Source organism: Canis aureus, chromosome 21 (genome assembly GCF_053574225.1).
Source record: "Canis aureus isolate CA01 chromosome 21, VMU_Caureus_v.1.0, whole genome shotgun sequence".
NCBI lineage: Eukaryota > Metazoa > Chordata > Mammalia > Carnivora > Canidae > Canis > Canis aureus.
This window is the reverse complement of record NC_135631.1, coordinates 54,464,262-54,482,448: the sequence shown is the minus strand read 5'-3', so window position 1 is coordinate 54,482,448 and position 18,187 is coordinate 54,464,262. Positions and strand designations below refer to the sequence as shown.

At 53.3% G+C, this 18,187-nt stretch overlaps 1 protein-coding gene across 6 annotated transcripts in view; it reads right to left on the bottom strand.

Annotated features, from left to right (window-relative positions):
* Nucleotides 1-15,580, bottom strand: part of DDC (dopa decarboxylase) — a 74,267-nt gene extending 58,687 nt beyond the window's left edge. For 2 of the 6 annotated variants that reach the window (XM_077864171.1, XM_077864172.1), the window contains exon 1: nucleotides 13,696-13,721. In XM_077864171.1, the coding sequence (XP_077720297.1) occupies nucleotides 13,696-13,706 (11 nt within the window). In that variant the 5' untranslated portion in view covers nucleotides 13,707-13,721. Of the gene's footprint in view, nucleotides 1-5,614; nucleotides 5,718-8,631; nucleotides 8,749-8,984; nucleotides 9,117-13,695; nucleotides 13,722-15,440 lie in introns of those variants that run through there. The other 4 variants (XM_077864174.1, XM_077864173.1, XM_077864177.1 and 1 more) reach the window with 4 other exon arrangements.
* Between the last annotated feature and the right edge of the window lie 2,607 nt (nucleotides 15,581-18,187).

Genomic DNA, 18,187 nt, shown 5'->3' with positions numbered 1-18,187 from the left:
GCAGCCCAGGGCGTGATCCTGGAGACCCGGGATCGAGTCCTGTGTCGGGCTCCCTGCGTGGAGCCTGCTTTTCCCTCTGCCTGTGTCTCTGCCTCCCTCCCTGTGTCTCTAATGAAAAATAAATAAAATCTTAAAAAAAAAAAAAAAAAAGGAAGAAGGATGCTTCAGTTCCCCGAGAATCGGCTGCTGCCTGTGATCCACACAGCACAGATGGCCAACACAGGGCACCGCAGGGAAAACGGCCGGACACCCACCGTCTCATCCCGCAGAAGAAATAGTCCCAAATTATAAGAGGAGGCTGGCTCATGACATCCCAGTTCTTTTGCCATCTATTTGCCTACTGTGTCCCACATGGACCTTTCTAGAAGGCTCTTACTGCCACGGCCACAGGGGATCTTGTGCTCATTTTGTAGCTATTTGATAGCTCAGGCCCCTGAGCTGGGCAGACATTGGCTGGAAGACGTCGACCATGATGCAGCCTGGGAGTGACGCCTCTGCAGGCCTTCAGAGGAGCCTGTACCGACATCATGTGATCCCCGGGCGGGCCAGCCCGGGATTCTGTGTGCGCCGTCACCGTGCTGCGTGGGTGCAGGTCCCTTGCCTGCCTGGACCTCTGCACCCGGCACCCCACCCCCTGGCTTCTCGGTCAGGCAGGTCCGAACTCCCCTGCACTCCCTCGTCTCTGTTGCCTGCCCCACGGCTTATTTGGTTTTGTGCTTTATCTTTGTGCAGACATTTCCTGCTAACGGGGGCTCCTCCAAGCAGCATCTTCAACTGTTGCTTTTTGCTTTCTCAGGACCAAGCACTGACCCGAGGTCACACTGAGCTCCTCAAATGCTTGCGGTCTAGGGGATGAATGAGTGATGATATGAGTGGACGAACCAAACATCTTCTGGTCCTGTAAACATTTTCTTTCTGGAATATGTTCTAGTATACCCTACTCCTTTTTTTTTTTTTTTTTTTTTTTGGATTTTATTTATTCATGAGAGACACAGGGAGAGAGGCAGAGACACAGGCAGAGGGAGAAGCAGGCTCCATGCAGGGAGCCTGACGTGGGACCTGATCCCACGACCCCAGGGTCATGCTCTGAGCCAAAGGCAGACGCTCGACTGCTGAGCCACCCAGGCATCCCTACCCTACTCTTTACCTTTAAAACAGCCAGTATCTGCCTTAGAAAAAGCCCCAAGAGACAAAGGTCCTGGGGCACCTGGGGACTCAATGGGTTAACCATCCGCCTGTGGCTCTGGTCATGATCTCAGGCTCCTGCCCAGAGGCGAGCCTGCTTCTCCCTCTGCCTCTGTCTCCTCCAACCTGCCTGTGCTCTTTTTCAAATAAATAAAAATCTTTTAATTTTTTTTTTAAGAGAGAGACAATGGCCCCCACGGAACCCTGACCCATCCCCTCCGGGTCCCTCATGTCCATGCCCAGCCTCTGGGCCTCCAGCCTCACTAACAGCTCAGTTAGCCCAGCATAGACCCGAATTTTCACCTTGGACTGGAGCTTCCCTCTCCTGTGGCTCCAAAGTCCCACCAGAGCCTGGACCAACCTCAGCCATAGTGTTTGGCCAGAACCCACACCAGGCCCTGGAGGGTGTCCCATACGCCGTGGGGGTCGGGTGGCTGAGCGCCCGTGGGACCTCAGAGATGACACAGCTGAACTGACAGGACCAACCAAGTCCACAGTTTAGGTGTTGGGGAGTCAGTCAGCACCGGGGGTGGCCGGGGGCCCACCGCAAAGGGGTGCTCTGCGTCTGTCTGTGGTCCTGCCTCCAGCTGCTCAGCAGCCAGGTCTTGTCCAAACCCTGGGACGCTGGACACTGCAACCTTTCCTGGTCTTCCTCCTCTAACTTGATAAAAAGTGCTTACACTTTTTATACACTATTCCAAGAAAAATGAACCGTAATTAGGATTTGAAACACGCTTCCCCCGGGGCCTGAGGCCTTGTCTCTTTCCCTGACGCACATCAGCACCAATCCAGGCATATAAGTAATTGGACCAATTTTCCTCTGAGTCACCTGGCTTCTTGATGGACATTTCCTCTGCGGGTGCAGAAGCAGAAATAACCCCAACGCCAGAATTGCTTCTTCTAACCCACACCACGAGGAAGCTTCCAGCAATGAGAGTCTTCTAACAATAGGGTGGCTAGCTCTGTACTTGCCTTAAGAGAAATCCCCGATGCTCTTCCCTAACTGGGAAGACTCTGGTTAACAATTTAGGAGCTTTAAATTTAATCTTTAAATTAGCATTTTTTTCAATGACAGTGTAGCCAGTGAAGAATCTCAACAGGCCCCCGGAGAGGCCTGGGGGCACGGCCAGCTCCTCCGTCAGGTCAGGATGGCAATGGCGCTGTGGCACATCCTTGAGCTCTGACACCCCCTCGGCCCTGCACAAAGGCGCCTGGTCAAAATGCCCATCCCTAAGCACTCTTGGGAGGTTAAATGGGATAATGAGTTAAGTGGCCCTCAGAGTTGGCATTGGGGCAAAATTTTTTATTAAAACTAGAGGAAATGATGTGGGGCATGGTGGGGGGGTGAGCGGAGGGGATATATGGGAACTCTGAACTGCCTTCTCAATTTTCCTGCAAACCTAAAATTGCTCTTAAAAACAGAATTTTTAAAAAATAAAAATAAATGTATTAACTGAGCAAAAGTACCTCATTTTGTGAGGTAGGAGAACCAGCAGCAACAGCTCCTCCCTCTCCTTCGGTGAAACAAGATTTCACCTTTTTCTTCCATCCATGGTCCTTGAGCTCATCTCTTTACAAATGGAAATCCCAGTGTTTTGCAAACGCAGCTTCTTTTCTTTTTAAATTTCAATTCAGTTAATTAACATATAGTGTATTATCAGCTTCTGAATACATAGAGTGTAGTGATTCATCAGTTGCATGTAACACCCAGTGTTCATTCGATCAACTGCCTCCTTATTAGCCCACAAGAGAGCATCTGGAAGGAACGCAAATACATCGAGACTAAAGAGCATCCAACTGAAGAATGAATGGGTCAACCAGGAGATTAAAGAAGAATTTTGAAGATTCACAGAAACGAAAATGAAAATGCGACTGTTCAAGACCTTCTGGATACAGCAGAGGTTTCCCTAAGAGGAAAGTACACAGCAACACAAGCCTTTCTCAAGAAGACAGGTCTCGGGACGCCTGGGTGGCTCAGCAGTTGAGCCTCTGCCTTTGGTTCAGGTCATGATCCTGGAGTTTCAGGATCGAGTCCCATGTCAGGCTTTCCAGAGCCAGCTTCTCCCTCTGCCTGTGTCTCTGCCTTTCTCTCTGTCTCTCATGAATAAATATATAAAATATTTTTAAAAAAGAAATAAGACAGGTCTCAAATACACAACCTGAACTTACCCTTAAAGGAGCTGGAGTGAGAACAGCAAATAAAGCCTAAATCCAGCAAGAGAAGACAAATAATAAAGATAAGACCAGAAACCAATAAATAGACACCAAAGGAACAGTAGAAAAGATCAATGAAGCTAGGAGCTCGTTATTTGAAAGAACGAATGAGATCCATAAACCCCCAGCCAGACTCACCAAAAAAGAAAAGAGGAAGGACCCAGATACATAAAATCATGAACGAAGGAGGAGAGATCACAACCAACACCCAAGAAACACAAACGATTATGAGAATGTATTATGAGCAACCACATGCCAACAGATTAGGGAACCTGGAAGAAACGGACGCATTCCTAGAAACGCACAAACCACCACAACTGGAACAGGAAGAAATAGAAAACCTGAACGGACCCAGGACCAGCCAAGAAATTGAAGGAGTCCTCAGAAACCTCGCAGCGTCTTTGCAACCCCTGGGGCCCTGGACTGTGCTCGGGGACGCCATCAGATGGCACAGTGAGAGGTAGGGCCTGGGAGCAGGGCGAGGGCTTGAGACTCAGACCTCCCTGCCTACAAACCAAAAACGCGCCTCTTGGAGGCCGCGATGGATGCAGGGCCTTGGCTTCGCACGCCTAGCCCACACTCCTCCAGAAAGCTGTCTGAACGAGTCAGTCCTGCGTGCAGATGGTCAGTAGGCCGCCGCGCACAAGCCCTGAGAGCTACCGAGAAACTCCACAGACTCACTCACGTGGGAGGAGAAGCAACCGCAGGAGAGGGTGCTCCCGGGAGGCAGTGCGCACGCAGGACGGAGTGTGGACTCTGTTCAGAGTCCCGGGTTTGCACCTTATCTTCACTGCTCACTAACAAGGAGGAAGGCTGATTAACTTCTGGGAGCCTCCACGCCCCACTCCCACCCGATCCGGGGCAGAGCGGAGATCCGAGCAGGCTGGCCCTGCCCGAGCCGGCCCCGCGGGGGAGCCTCAGCCTGTGTCCTGTGGACACAGGACATACCTGTGTCCTCCACGCTCCCCCAGCGCCTCCCACTGGCAAAACGTACAGGATCCAGGTGTCCTGGGAGGGGGCTCAGCGGGTGGGGCATGACTAGAGACCCAAGGCTGGCTTCCTACCTCATTTAAGCTTGGGTACACCTGAGCTTTTGCCGCCCTAATCTTACAGGTGGGAAGTCTGAAGCGTTAGGGCCTGGAGACGTCAGGCCCTTCCCGTGTGTGGAGCGAGGGGTGGCAACGCTTTCCCAGCTCCGTGTCCTTCTTGCCCAAGCGCCCTTCCTGCAACCCCGATGCTTAAGGCAGGTACCTCCGATCACACACGTACCGCAGTCTCCCACTCACTTTCATGCACATGGGGGTGTCCCTGCCGAGGCAGGGACTCTCATCCATCGGCATTTATAGTAGCGGACGGGTGCCCAGCAGCATGTGGAGCTCGCGGCACGTACTCTCTTACTAATCTTCGTAATAACCTCGTCAGGAACAGTACCATCCTCCTGAACTCATGGAAAAGGGCCTCAGCCGAGAGGCTAGGGGCCCCCCCTGGACCCCGCACCCTGGCCTGGCCCCCCCCGAATGCACTGGACTCAGGCACAGGGGTGGCACGTGCCCGGCAACCCTGGCCAGGGTTTGGGTTGACAAAGCCTGAAAAAAAAGACTAAATTCTGGAAACCCGTGTCCACCCCCATCCGCTCCGGGAAGGTTTCCCGGGCGCCCCCTGGAGGCCACAGCATCCAGGCTGCTTCCCCAGGGCCTGGCTTGCAGAGCTGGGGCTCCCGGCCCAAGGGAACAGGACAGGCTGGCTCCAGCTCTCTGGGGAGGCGTACCTGTGCCAGGCGCCCGACCTCTTGTCGCCGCCGCCTCCAGTCTGAGACATGTGGCCATTGTGCCCGGAATTCCAAACGAGGTATGTAATCAGTAACCTGCCAAGGCATGAGCTCCGGCCAAGGCAGGGCTCTAACGGGCGGCACAGGGCACCCGGGCAGCACCCCCCGCCCCCCGTCTGGCCAGCGTGGCTGTGCTGGGGACGATCCTGGCTGCACCGCACTGGCCCCGAGCAGAGAGATTGTGCACCTGGGGTCCGACCTGACCCACAGGCTGGAGGCCCGGCTGTGCTGCAGGAGGCTGGGCCGCTGCCCCGCCGCGCTGGCCTCCCCCAGTCGGCCTCCTGCCCCGTAAACCGGGCGGTGAGATGCTGCCGGCAGGAGGCGCGGGGCTCTGAGCAACGTTTGTTGCTACACGTGGAAACCATCGTATGACAACAGGGGCCTGACCCGGCTGGGTCACCTGGCAATGACCGAATCCCAGGGTGGTGCAGGGGCAACTGTAGGAAAGCCCCACCCGGACAAAGCCCCGGGGCCGGCCTCGCTCCTCGGCCACAGCTGCGAGCTGGGAGGGAACCGGTTCTGCTTTATGGCCTGGTTAATGAGCAACCCCGTCGGAGCTCGGCCCACAGCTCTCCAGGGTAGGGCCCAGAGAGATCGCGATTTCCCTTTCACCCCCCCCACCCCGCCGGGAAAACACGCTACTCCCACTCACATCCCTGCAAACGTATCCTGATGTGACCTGACGCTGACTGAGAAATGGAAACTTGAAGCTACCTCAGAGGAAAAATACGTTGGCCACAACCTTGTTGATGTCGCTCCGATTTACTCCTGATCTTGGACAATTAGGACGGTGGGCACCTCGCTTGTCACTCATTTGTCCCGCTTGCCCAGCTACGTGTGCCCGGAGTGCACGCGTTCACCCTAAGCAACACCTGCCGGGAAGCCTCCACAGGGTGGCTGTGCCCGGACATGGTGCACCTGCCGCACAGCCTGTCCCTTGTCGGCTGCTGCCACCACCAGCCACGTTGCTTCACCTCCCGTGGGGTCTGTCCCTCGGAGGTGTCCACGCCCGAACGGAGTTAACAGGTGTCAGGCTCTCCGCCCTTTTGCACGTCGTCAGCCTCCTTCCAGAAGACCCACAATGCGACAAACACGTCACCCGCCAGGCGGCACGGCATGCATGGACACCCCCTCTCTGCTACCTTTTATCATTTGTTCGCATTTCCGATCCAAAGGTAGAATTTTTACATTTTATCGCTCTCACCCATGTTTGCTATTCTGAGAAGTTCATACAGGAACCATCCAGTAATTCCAATTACTCACTCCCCACCTCCCACCCCACCCGCCCCCGCCGTTTCCACTTCAGTTCACGTTATTCCAGAAGACACTTTCCTTGCATGGAAAGCACCTGTCCTCCCCCTTGAAAATCTCGCCCCCTTTCTCTCCCTGTCTCGTAGTCACATTAACAGCTCACAGAAGGCCCCCACCATCTGCCTTTCCCGTAGACGCGACACTATTAAATTATGCTCTAGCTGGTTGCTTTTTTTCATAATAGTGGTCACGTCCTGTGGCTCGGTCACATATTGATTTATCATCTATTTCAAATACACGACACCTGCCACCGTAAGTCTGTTCAGTAGGCACACTCTTTACGGAGTCCCTGTTTTTTTTTTTTTCTTTCCTTTTCACAAATCGGGTCAGTGGTAAATATTGACTGCGATCTCCCTGCCACTCCTCGGAGGCGGTTGCGCCCACCGTTGCTAAGAAACCTGCGTGCGAGGCTTCTGCAAGTCAAAGCCCAAGAACACGTTGACCCACAGTTGCCACATCCTATTGTCCAAGGAAAGCAGATGAGCCCCCGCTGCTGCCCAACTTCTGCTAGGCTCACGCACGCCGTGTCTCGTCTGCCTCTGCCGAGCCTGCTGCCCGCGCGTGTTCCAACTGCCGTTTGATGGGCTTCAGAGGGGCTGGCGCCCCGATCCTGGCCGTGGCACCGGCAGCAGGAGCCGTGGGTGCTGCAGCCGGCCTCCACCCCTGCAGCTGTGGCCGTGGCCGCCCGGGCCTGCCCAAAGCAAGCTGTGGCCTGGGCTAGGGAGGCGGCACCTGCGGCCCAGGGTGTGCTCTGGGTTTCTTCGGGTGCTGCGGGGCTGCAGGGCCCGACGCAGGAGCAGGTGGGCGGTGAGAGCCCTGACCTGAGCCGCCACCTGGGCGGAAGCGGGCAGAGGCTGGACCAAGTGCGCTGAGCTCCGTGCCCCCCGGAGAAGGGCCTCCCCGACTCCCTCCCACCCGAGCAAACGCTGCAACCGTCACCCTCACCGGGCCAGCCGGGACCTCCCCATCGTCACAGCAGCTTTGCAAGGTAGCAGCACCAGCCTGGCCCAAGAAATGGGGGGACGGGCTCGAGGAAGCAGGGGGCTCGTCTCAGCCCCACGGCCACTGGCACTTCCCGTCGTGGCCCTGCACACCCGGAGGACTGGGTCACTCCCCTTAGGCCGTGTGTGTGTCCAGGCGCTGCCTCGGTCACCCCTGTCGCCCCTGACGCCCTGAGCATCCTCCAGACGTGCTGACGAGCACCCGGCGCCCTCCAGGACCTCTGTTACCCACAAAGTCTAATTTCCCTGGAGTCTTTCCCCAGACTCACCACCAGATTCAGTTTCCGAGGTTACAGGGTAAAACTTTCAGAAGGATCCACCTCTTAGAGAGTGGAAAACTGATGTAAATCCCCCCACCCCGTACTTATTTGCATTTGTAAGGGCTTGGCAGGGTTTGTTTTCTTTTCTTTTTTCTTTTTTTTGAATTATTGTCATCAAATTGACCGTGTGCACAGGGGCGTGTGCACCTGCTACGTGTCCAGGAAAGGGACAGAGGCTGCGGTAAAGGACGCAGTCTTTCCCATTCAGAACTGTCCGGACCCTCCTGGTCATGCCCACGTTGACCTCCAGGAGCCGGCTGTCTCTGCGGGGATCTCACAGGCTGCCTCCACCCGGGAAGGCTCTGTTTCCCTGTGGCAGCCCGCAGGGCCCAAGTAGGCCGGCTCCGAGGCTGTCACCCACACCCTTGCTCTGGGGAAGGCCTCCATGGGGGAAAGGCCGCCCATCTGCCCCAGAAACCGAGTGAGCGGCCAGTTCTCGGAGCCTTTGAGGGAGAAATAGGATTAGGGAGGGAAAATAAGAGAGAGATAGGATTAGGAGGGGAAAATAAGAGAGAAATAGGATTAGGGGGGGTACCCAGATCCCTTGCTTGAATCTCCCTTGGAAACTGGAGAAAACAGTGCTCCCCAGCAGGTGAGCGCATCCCCACCTGCAGGTGGCTGGCTCATTAACCCCAGCTCCCCTTGCTGCCCTCCTGCTGCCCCGCTGCCGCCTTCAGGACCCTGTAGGGGGACTGCTGCTCTCCCTGGGGAGCTGTGCCCTCGGCCCCCGGCCTCCCTTCCCACCGTCCCAGCCTCTGTGCCCCACACGCACCGCGAATCAGCCTGGAAGCCGATCCCCACTCGCTTTGCTCTATTGCTGTCGCGCTTGAGGGACGGCGGGCCGAAAAACCATCACAAGTTTCTGCTTCTCTGCCTGACTTTTTGCTTAGAGACACACGCCCAGGGCAGGTGGCTTGGGTTGGTGCCAAGGTCGAGGGAGCGTTCCCAGGGCGCCCCGCAGCCCGTGGCTGGGCGCCGAGCCGTCCTGAGCCACAGCCAGAGGACGCCGACCGGCTGTGGTGACGCAGCCCTCTGGGCCCCAGACCCCAGGCTGCCGGCCATGCAGGGGCCACGCCGGCAGGGTGGCCGGTCCCTCGGGCTACGAGGACAAAGAGCAGTACTCACAGGCAGCCCAGAGGTGCTCGCTCGCTCGCTCTCCTCTCTCCTCTCTTCCATGACAGTTCAAAGGCACAGAGGATGTGATTGCCACTTATATAGACAGTGTCCGCCTCCCCAAAGCCAATCAGCAGCGTGCTCTGCTTATTTACCCGCAGCATCTCCCACCTCCACCCTGCGGCTCCCCACCCGCCCGCCCGAGGGCAGGGGGAGGAGGGCAGAGCAGGACCACGGGGCCATTGGAGGCGGCGGGGCCGGGGCCACAGGCGCAGGGAAAAGGCTCTGCGTCCCCGGCGCTCTGTGCAGGACCCAGACTCGGGGACACCCTCAGGGCGACCTCTGCGCAACCGCGGGCTGCCCGGCTCTCAAGGAGGAAGGACCAGCGCGGACAGGGCTGGCAGGGAGGACTGGCTCGGCTAGCCCCGGGCCGTCGGTGCCCGCTGCCTGGGGGTGACAGGGCAGCCACCAAGCCCCTCCACACACAGGCCGCTGCCCAGCCCGTCGGTCGGGTCGGAGAGCCGCAGGAGCAGCCGAGGACCTGGCCCAGTTCATGCAATTCAAAATCCTGCTCTAACCCTGAAGCCGACCAGCACACAAATTTCTATTTTTTTTTTCTTTTTAAAAGAGAACATTTTTAAAAACACCTGATTGAAGACGGATTTTCTGATGTTTTATAGCGGGTGTACGGTAATGCCCTGGCTTTTTTTTTTTTTTAACTGAAGTATAATTGATCTACAATATTATGGGACTTTGAAGCGTCAGGACGGCGATCGGATGCTTGCATAGGTGGTGAAACGAGCCCGCGCGCCAGCTGTCACCACCCCAAGCTGACAACACGATCGACTGTACCCTCCCCGCTGCCACGACATCTCGGCAATATCTATATTTTATGGCTGCAAGTTGATATTTCTGGGTATCCATCCCCCCCAGGTCACCCCCCCCACCCCGGCGACTGCCAATCTTTTCTTTGTATCAAGTCCAGGTTCTCTTGTTTGTTCTGTTGTTTAGAGTCCACCTGTGAGGGACAGCAGACCTATGGTGTTTGTCTTTCTCTTATTTCACTTAGCATAAGGCCTCAAGGCCCATCACAAATGGCAAGATTCTTGGGTTTCCTTCCTCCCACACCCCCTCAGGCAGGCCGAGCAGTGCAGTACGAGAGGCAGGGTTCATTTCTCTTTTAAGGTGTGCACAGAGCCCACTACTGCACACGCACGCATATGCACGCACACGCAGCATGCGGTACACTGCTGGCCAGGAACAGAGGCCTTGGAGGGCAGGGCTGGGCCTGCAGCTGGTGGGTGGTGGGGCTAATGGACTGGTAGGGAGCCCGGCTCCCGGTGCGTGGCTCCCTCCCTGCCTCAGTGGCTCGGTGAGGGCAGGAGGCTAGGACACTGCTCCTCCCAGCATGGAGGTGGGCTCCTGCAGGCCAGAGGTGGGCAGGAGCAGCGGGACTCAGTGGGAAGAGGGAGCAGCCCGCTGGATGCACCCGCCGGGCCGGCGGCAGGTGGCTGCACGCACAGGGCTCCCCCGGCGAGGACTCCAGGCTCTGGAGAGGGCGGCCCCCACCCTCTTGCAGCACACTGCATGGTAAACCTGGATGAAGACAAGGGGGCTCGCCAAGAAGGACAAGTGTGGTGACGGAGGGGCTGACCCCAGCACAGACCTCTGGACCAGGGGGTGAGAATCAAGTGAAATCCACCACTCCTGGGGCTCAGGGGGTGAGCGTCTGCCTCCGGCTCAGGGCGTGACCCCGGGGTCCCGGGTTCGAGTCCCCCAGCAGTGTCCCTTCAGGGAGCCTGATTCTCCCTCTGTCTGTGTCTCTGTCTCTCTCTCTCTGTGTCTTCATGAATAGATAAAGAACATATTTAAAAAAAAAAAAGAGTATCTGTTCTGAAGTGGCTCAGTCAATTGAACATCTAACTCTTGATTTTTTTGCTCAGGTCATGATCTCAGGGTCGTGAGGTTGATCCCTGCATTGGGCTCCACACTCAATGCACAGTCTGCTTGAGGTCCTCTCCCTCTGCCCTTCCCCTGCTCATGAACACGCACACTCTGTCTCTAAAATAAATACAATAAAATAAATCTTTAAAAAAGAATATCAGTTCTTCAAACCATAGAAATTAGGAAGAGAACCTAAAGCAAATAGAAAGAGGCTAACTGGGGGTTAGGTTTTATAATATAAAAAGACCTTCTCACTAAAAGAAAGCTCATTTGAATTATGGCATTTATCAGAAATGGAAACAAAATGTCTCATAAATATGTAAAAAGGTTATCTTTCTTGTTAGTGATCAAAGAAGATAACTGTTTATTGCTAAAGTATAGAATTGGAGTTGAGGGGGGTCAGTCAGTTAAGGGTCTGCCTTCAGCTCAGGTCATGATCCCGGGGTCCTGGGATCGAGTCCCGCATCAGGCTCCCTACTCAGCTGGGCGTCTGCGTCTCCCTCTGCTCCTCCCCCCACTCATGATCTCTCTCTCTGAAAGATATTAAAAAAATCTTTTTAAAAAAGAATTTCCATTGATTCTGTAGATTTGATTCTCTTTCTGGCTACCTAATTACATTCTCTTCAAGGTTTTAATAATTTGTCTGTTATTTCAAGCAGATTTCAATATCTTTCTAGTCCTTTTTCTAATTTCTCTTTCTTGCCTTATTACACTATCTAGGACTCTGCTCTCTAGGATGACGGCCATGAGCCACACCTGCCTGTGGGGCTCTTGAAACACATCCAGTGCTAGTTAGGAAATGCATGCTTCATTTATTTTTATTTAATAATTTATACTCAAATCTAAAAACTGAAGCAGCATAAAAACTTTCCCCAGTACACAGTTTGAGTGTAGGGCTATATTCCACTGAGGTATTGCATAAGATCTCTCATTCTACTGCAGTTCACATGGATTTTTAAACTTTTAAGATGTGGCTACTAGGAAACTTAAAATTTAAGATTCCGTATGTGGGGGTGCCTGGGCGGTGCATTGGCTGAGTGTCCAACTCTTGGTCTCAGCTCAGGTTGTGATCCTAGGGTTGTAAGATAGAACCCGGGTCTGGCTCTTCCCTCAGCACAGAGTCTGCTCAGGAGTCTTCTCCCCCTGCCCCTGCCCCAACTCTCTCACTCTCAAATAAATAAATCTTTACAAAAAAAAAAAGTTTCATATGTACGTGCCTGGCACTATTCTGGGGTCTCCATGATGCTGTTGAATAGAAGCAGGTGTGAACATCCTTACCTTGTTGACTTTAAAAAAAAATGCTGCTTGCATTTCACTATTAATAACACGGTTTCGTTGGACATTCTTTATTAGAAGATTTCATCTATTCCTTCTTCTGTAATCAATTGATGTTTAATTTTACCAAGATATTTTCTGCATCAGAAGAGAAAAGCATACTTTTCCTTCTCTAAATTAATATGATGATGTCATTAATATATTTTCTAATTTTCAAATAATCCTTTTATTCTTGGGATAAAACTGGTGCATTAACCATTGCGTAGACTTTTTACACCTTTCTCATGAATAAAATTGTAATTTTTCTTGCTAACATGGATTTTCTCTAGTGTCGGATTCTGTGGTCTCATAGACTGGAAAAATCCCTTCTTTTTTAATTCTCTAAGCAATTTATATAATTTTGAAATTTAGAATTATCCAGTCACTGACAGTGTGTGACAAAACATACGTAAAGATAATTTGCCCCTCCTCCCATGTTTGAAGAAATATTCTGAACAAATCAATTTATTTCTTATTTAGGACCAATCAGTAGGATTTCTATTTCCCCTTGATGTTATTTCAAATGTAAATTTAATATAATTTCAAATTTTTAAATTTAATGACAAAGGTTTGTCTCCTTGCTTTAATATACTCATTACCATTTTGCTTGGTTGGATCTATGATGATGTCTCCTTTTTTTTTAAGATTTATTTTTCATTAGAGAGAGAGAGAGTGAGCGGGGGCGGAGGGCGGGCAGTGGGAGAGGGAGAAAGAATCCTCAAGCAGACTTCCCGTGAGCAGGGAGCCCCATGTGGCGCTCGATCCCAGGACCCCGTGATCATGACCTGAACCAAAATCTAGAACCGGCCATTTAGCCGAATGAGCTGCCCAGGTGCCCCTGTAATGACGACCCCTTTTCTTACAATATTATTTACTTATTTTCCCCTCTTCTTGTCTTTAGTTTGTATTGAGATAAAGAACTGAGCTTAAATCCAGAGTTGGATGCTCAAACAAGTGAGCCACCCAGGCGCCCCAGAACTGTTTCTAAATAGAAAACCCTTTAGCTTTGTTGATCTGCCCTCATCTACCTTTATTTTCTTTTTCATTAATTTTTCCTCTTGATCTTTATTATTGCCTGTGTTCGATTATCCTCATTCTGTTATTTCTCTAGCACGTTTAATTAAGTGTTTGTCTCAATTTCTGTGCTCTTCCAATGTAGAATATCAGCATTTGAAACTACATGTTTTCTTCTACATCCTGCTTCCAATCCATATCTCAAGCTTTAAAATGTAGCATATTCCATTAGCATTTATTTCTGAGTATTATTTCACTTCTATTGTACTTTTCCCTTGATGTGTGAGTTGTGGTACCTCTTCAAAAAAACTCCAGACATAGATAGCAATTATTACTTTAAAAAAAATTGAACTGAATTGAATTGAACTGAACTTAATTGAACTGAACTGAATGGAACTGAACAGAATTGAATTGAATTGAACTGAACTGAACAGAATTGAACTGAACTTACCTGAGCTGCATCGGAGTGAGGGAACTCGTGGTAATAATGATTCTCTGACAGGTGTTGAGATTTAGGTGACAGCCTGTTACATCCTCAAATTTTGCAACAGTTCACATGCACTCGAGAAAGAGCATTCTCTAGCTCTCTGGTGAGGGCTTCTATTTATGTCCAATACATGAAGATGGTTACTTATCGAAATTTTCCAAATCTAATATCCGTGTCCCTTTGATCAATCATCAGTTTACTATCATCGCTAATGATGTGTTGAAATTTTCCATTATGATGGTGAGTTCGTTGATCTCTCCCCATGGTTGTGTCAAGCTTTGCTTAATATACTTAAGGTCTATTTATCTTTCTTCCACTATGAAGATTTAAATTTCAAGCAGCACCAATACATTCCTGTTTTCAAAATGTCCTCAATCCACTCTGTGAGGACATCCCGCGTGAGCGTTCCGGGGTGCCTCTCTATCCCCACACTTCTATGTGGGTAACCCTAGGAGCAAGTGCAAGGCTGAACCCTGGACTTACCCCTGGCAATATGAGTGCCACTTGTCACTTCCTGGACCCAACACACTGGATCACTAGGCGAACCAAGGGCAGGGCAGACTGCCCCCAGGGGTTTGGCCTCCTCTGGTAAGGGACCCTCAGAACTGGGAGCACCGGGCCCCAAGCCTGTGTATGGGGAAAGTATCTCGATAATGCCTGCCGTGCCCTCAGGCCACCTTGGAAGCCCAGAGCCTTTGACCGTGTGTCCCGTCCTGCACTTGCCACTTTCCGGCTGAGCTTTGACGTTCCCTGCCTCCACATTTCCCATCCCCCTCCTGCCGACAGTCCTGCATCTCTGGTCCTGTCCCTCCGGACCCCACTCCTTACTCTCCAACGGGCTCGTGTGAGTACTCTCTGCCTGGGACATGGGCATTGCTTTAAAAATGCAAGGCTCCCCCAGAATGGCAGGGCGGCAGGGGCCAGGCTGTGCCACAACAACATCTAAGTGCTAATTGTGTGGTCACGAGCCAGGAGGTCTTGGGCGACTGTCCTCCTCACCTCTCCTGACTCTGCATCTCGTGTGCCTGAGGATATGTTAAAGATGCAGAAGGTGAATCCCACACACTGACCACTCAGAAGCATTGTTTTAACTCAAGCCTGATGGAGAAGCAATGACCTTCTCAAGGCTGGCATCTTCCGACGGACGGGACTACAATCAGCACGGCAAGTGGGCAGCGAGACCCTCCAGCTCTCCTCACATCACACTCCACAGGTAGACTCTGACTTATCTTTGATGCTCCACCCGTTGCAGGTGAGGGAAGAGTCACTATTACTCTATCATCTCCCGAGTGCTGGATATTTTCCGGACAGTCTGAGACTTAATCCTCACAGTTACCTGACAAGGTAGGTGCTAGAAAATTCCCCGTTTTAGAGAGGAAGAAATGGAGACTCAGGGGAACAAAGGACCCAAAACCACAGTGGATGCAAGTGGAAGGACCAGATGTGCCCCTGTCTGTCCTGTCTTTGCCCTTGAGTGACAGGCAGGAAATCCTCCCTGGCCACACGCAAGCGGCACGAGGGCCTCTGCCCGCATGAGCCGCGGTGTCATCCTGCGAGGCACCGGCCTAGTGGTGACCAGTAGTGACCTCCGGTCCTCAGGTGAGTTAACGTGAAGCCGGTGATCGGTACCTTGGGACCGAGAGTCAAAGTACAGGTGTTGCATTTTCCAAATATTAACCGTCTGATTAAGTATGAAGCCAGGGACTTACGTGCTGGGAATCCTACTTCCTTCTGAGTCTGTTCCCTTTCAGGAGACTTGCTGGCTCTGGGGTTGAGGAAAATGTGGGCAAGCGGTGTTCAGACAGGTCACTCTTTGCAGCTTGAGGTCCAGACAGCTGCTGTCCTCGCTCTTGCAGCCTCCTGTGCTGGTTAAACATTAACTTCTGCTGGTGATAAAGGTCAAGGAAATCTGGAGAAACCTCCAGAGAAAGCTCACTCCCCAAAGCTGGCTCGCTTCCTCTGCAGTCCCGTGGCGTGGATCCTTTTACCGCCGGCCGGCCACCAGATGCCTACACTTCCCCAAACAGCCCCAGTCGCAATTTTTCAGCCTCATCAGGTCATCCCATAAATTCCCACCTCGCACCATGGGAAGCCTTCTCGGCAGCCCCCCGAGCTAAGCCCGCACGCCCCAGCTCTTCCTTCCCCAACCACGGAAATGATGGTTACGATGCAGAGAACCATACAGTGGGCAAGATTTTGAGCGATTTTCAGAGAAAACAGAGTTGAGAGAATTTTATTGGGACATAAAGCACGGCTGAGAGATGGCATCGAGAACACGCAGAGACGTTTGCAGGGAGTGTGGGGGCTGGCCTCTCTGGTGCACCTGCAGCTGCTGGGAGCTAGGGGCTCGGCAGGTACAAAGGGCAGAGGGGGCGGGAGGCCGTGCCCAGGCCATTCCTTAAAGAACTGGGCACAGACGGGGAGGACAGAATGGCCATGGCCTGAGGCGCTCGTCACAGGCTGGAGGAGGGAGAGCTCTCGGTGTTCTGCGCCTGGGGGCCAGGATAGGCCAGGGATGGGGTGGGGATCCAGGATTCACGGTTAGTGCTGGGACCCCGGACTGAAGCAGGGTGGGGTCACTGAGGGCACTGCGGAGACTCTAAGGCTCTGCAGGAGCCGCTGGAGGAGAGGAGTAGGAAGAGGAAGGGGGCCCTACAGGGACACATACCAATGGCTCCACGTGCAGCCTGACATCAGTCGACCCCAAAGAAGTAGTTGTCCTCATAGGGGAAGGACGAGGGAAGGCATCTGTGAGGGCAGTGAGGCTCAGAGAGCATCGCAAGCCCTAAAAGGAGTCCCCCACCCCCCCAAGGACCGTACAAGGCAGGGGGTTTTTGAGCCATGGTTCCTAATCTGTATTTCCTCCAACTGCAGGGGAAGGCTCTGGAGTGTTTTTAGAAAGCTGAGCCTCAGCGTCTGTGTGTCTTCATTTAAGGTCACTCTGGCCCTTGTGTGGAAAATGGACCAACGGGTGACAAGAGTAAACTCGTCTCTACTCTCCTGACTCACGGGAAAGAGCAGAAATCCAAGGAACATGGCAGGAGTTTTGGATGGGCTGAGGGAGGGGAAGGGGTTGGTTATGTGTGCACGCACAGGCCTGCTTGTGGATGTGTGTGTGCATGTGGGTGGGTCTGCACGTGAGCAGGTGTGGACGTGAGTGTGGGGGTGTCAGGAGGTTGCTGGAAGAGGATGGCCAGGGAGTCACGATGACTGAAGGGACAGGAGGCCCCTGGAGGGATGGTGATCATTACGGATTAAGAAGAAGAGCTCGGGGTGGGCCCGTTTAGGTTGGGGCACGAAGGAGATTAAGAGTTTGGCTCGGGGATTAAAAAACCATATTTAATTGAAACCACAAATACATAAATCATAGGTACCACGCACACGTATCATTTGGTGGAGACGTGCATGAACTTTTCCACGTAGGAGTCTGTGGCTCACAAAAGAGGTCTGGGCGGGAAATGAAGTTATGCGCGACGAACGTGGAGATGGGGTTTGGAGCAATAGGACTGGATCAAATCACCCAAGGACAGTGTGTGAGAGCGGAGTACCGGAGTGCACGACTTACAGAAAAGGAAGAGACCCGGTAATGTCACTCTGACCAACAGTTTTCCTACCAGCAGACAAACGTACCAAGGGATTTAAGTGACTAGTGGAAAATTCTTGTTGGGGTGGGATCAGTCCACGGTCTAGGGTGGATGACCTCGGGGCACCTGCCCACACACGCTCCTCGGGGGGTTATTTTGTGCCGACGTGCCAGCCGGCCTGGTGCCACCTTGGACAGACCTGCCACGACGACCACTCGGTGGCCTGAAATCTTCTTGGGCATCCTCCTGACCCCATTCTTCCTTTTTATCTGACCACACAAGTCCTAACACTTGAGTGCACCCGTGGGGCATAACGTCCGAGATCTGCTCCAGAGATTGCACTGCAGCTCACACCTGTTCCCCACCATCGCCCCAGGGACCCCGGCGAGCCGCGGCCTCCGGGAGGTGGGCTGCACCCGATGGGAGAGCCACGCGTCCCGCGGCTGGTGGCCCAAAACATGCTCCCGTCTGGAAGTCTCCTTCTCAGGCCATTTCTTGTCATACCCGACCCGGCCGGTTGGCGTTTCCCCTCAGCGTCGTGGCTTCTTTGGCGTCGGGAGGCCGCTTTGCGTACACCTCCCTCTCGGGGACGCCGTCCTCCCCCGAGTGAGACCTTTCGTAGATGCTTCGGTCTAACCAGTCAGCGGAACGTTCTGTGTCCTAGGGACGTTCTGCTGACCTCCGTGCAGCGTGCACGGCCCTCCGCGGGCACAGGGCCGCTCTCTGGAGAGAACCCAGCTAAGGGTGCCCCTGTGCTCCGTGAGGGAGCACGGTAAGGGTGCCCGGGGGGGGGGGAGGGCTCAGCGGTGGAGCATCTGCCTTCTCGGCCCAGGGCGCAACCCCAGGGTCCTGGGATCGAGTCCCGCGTCCGG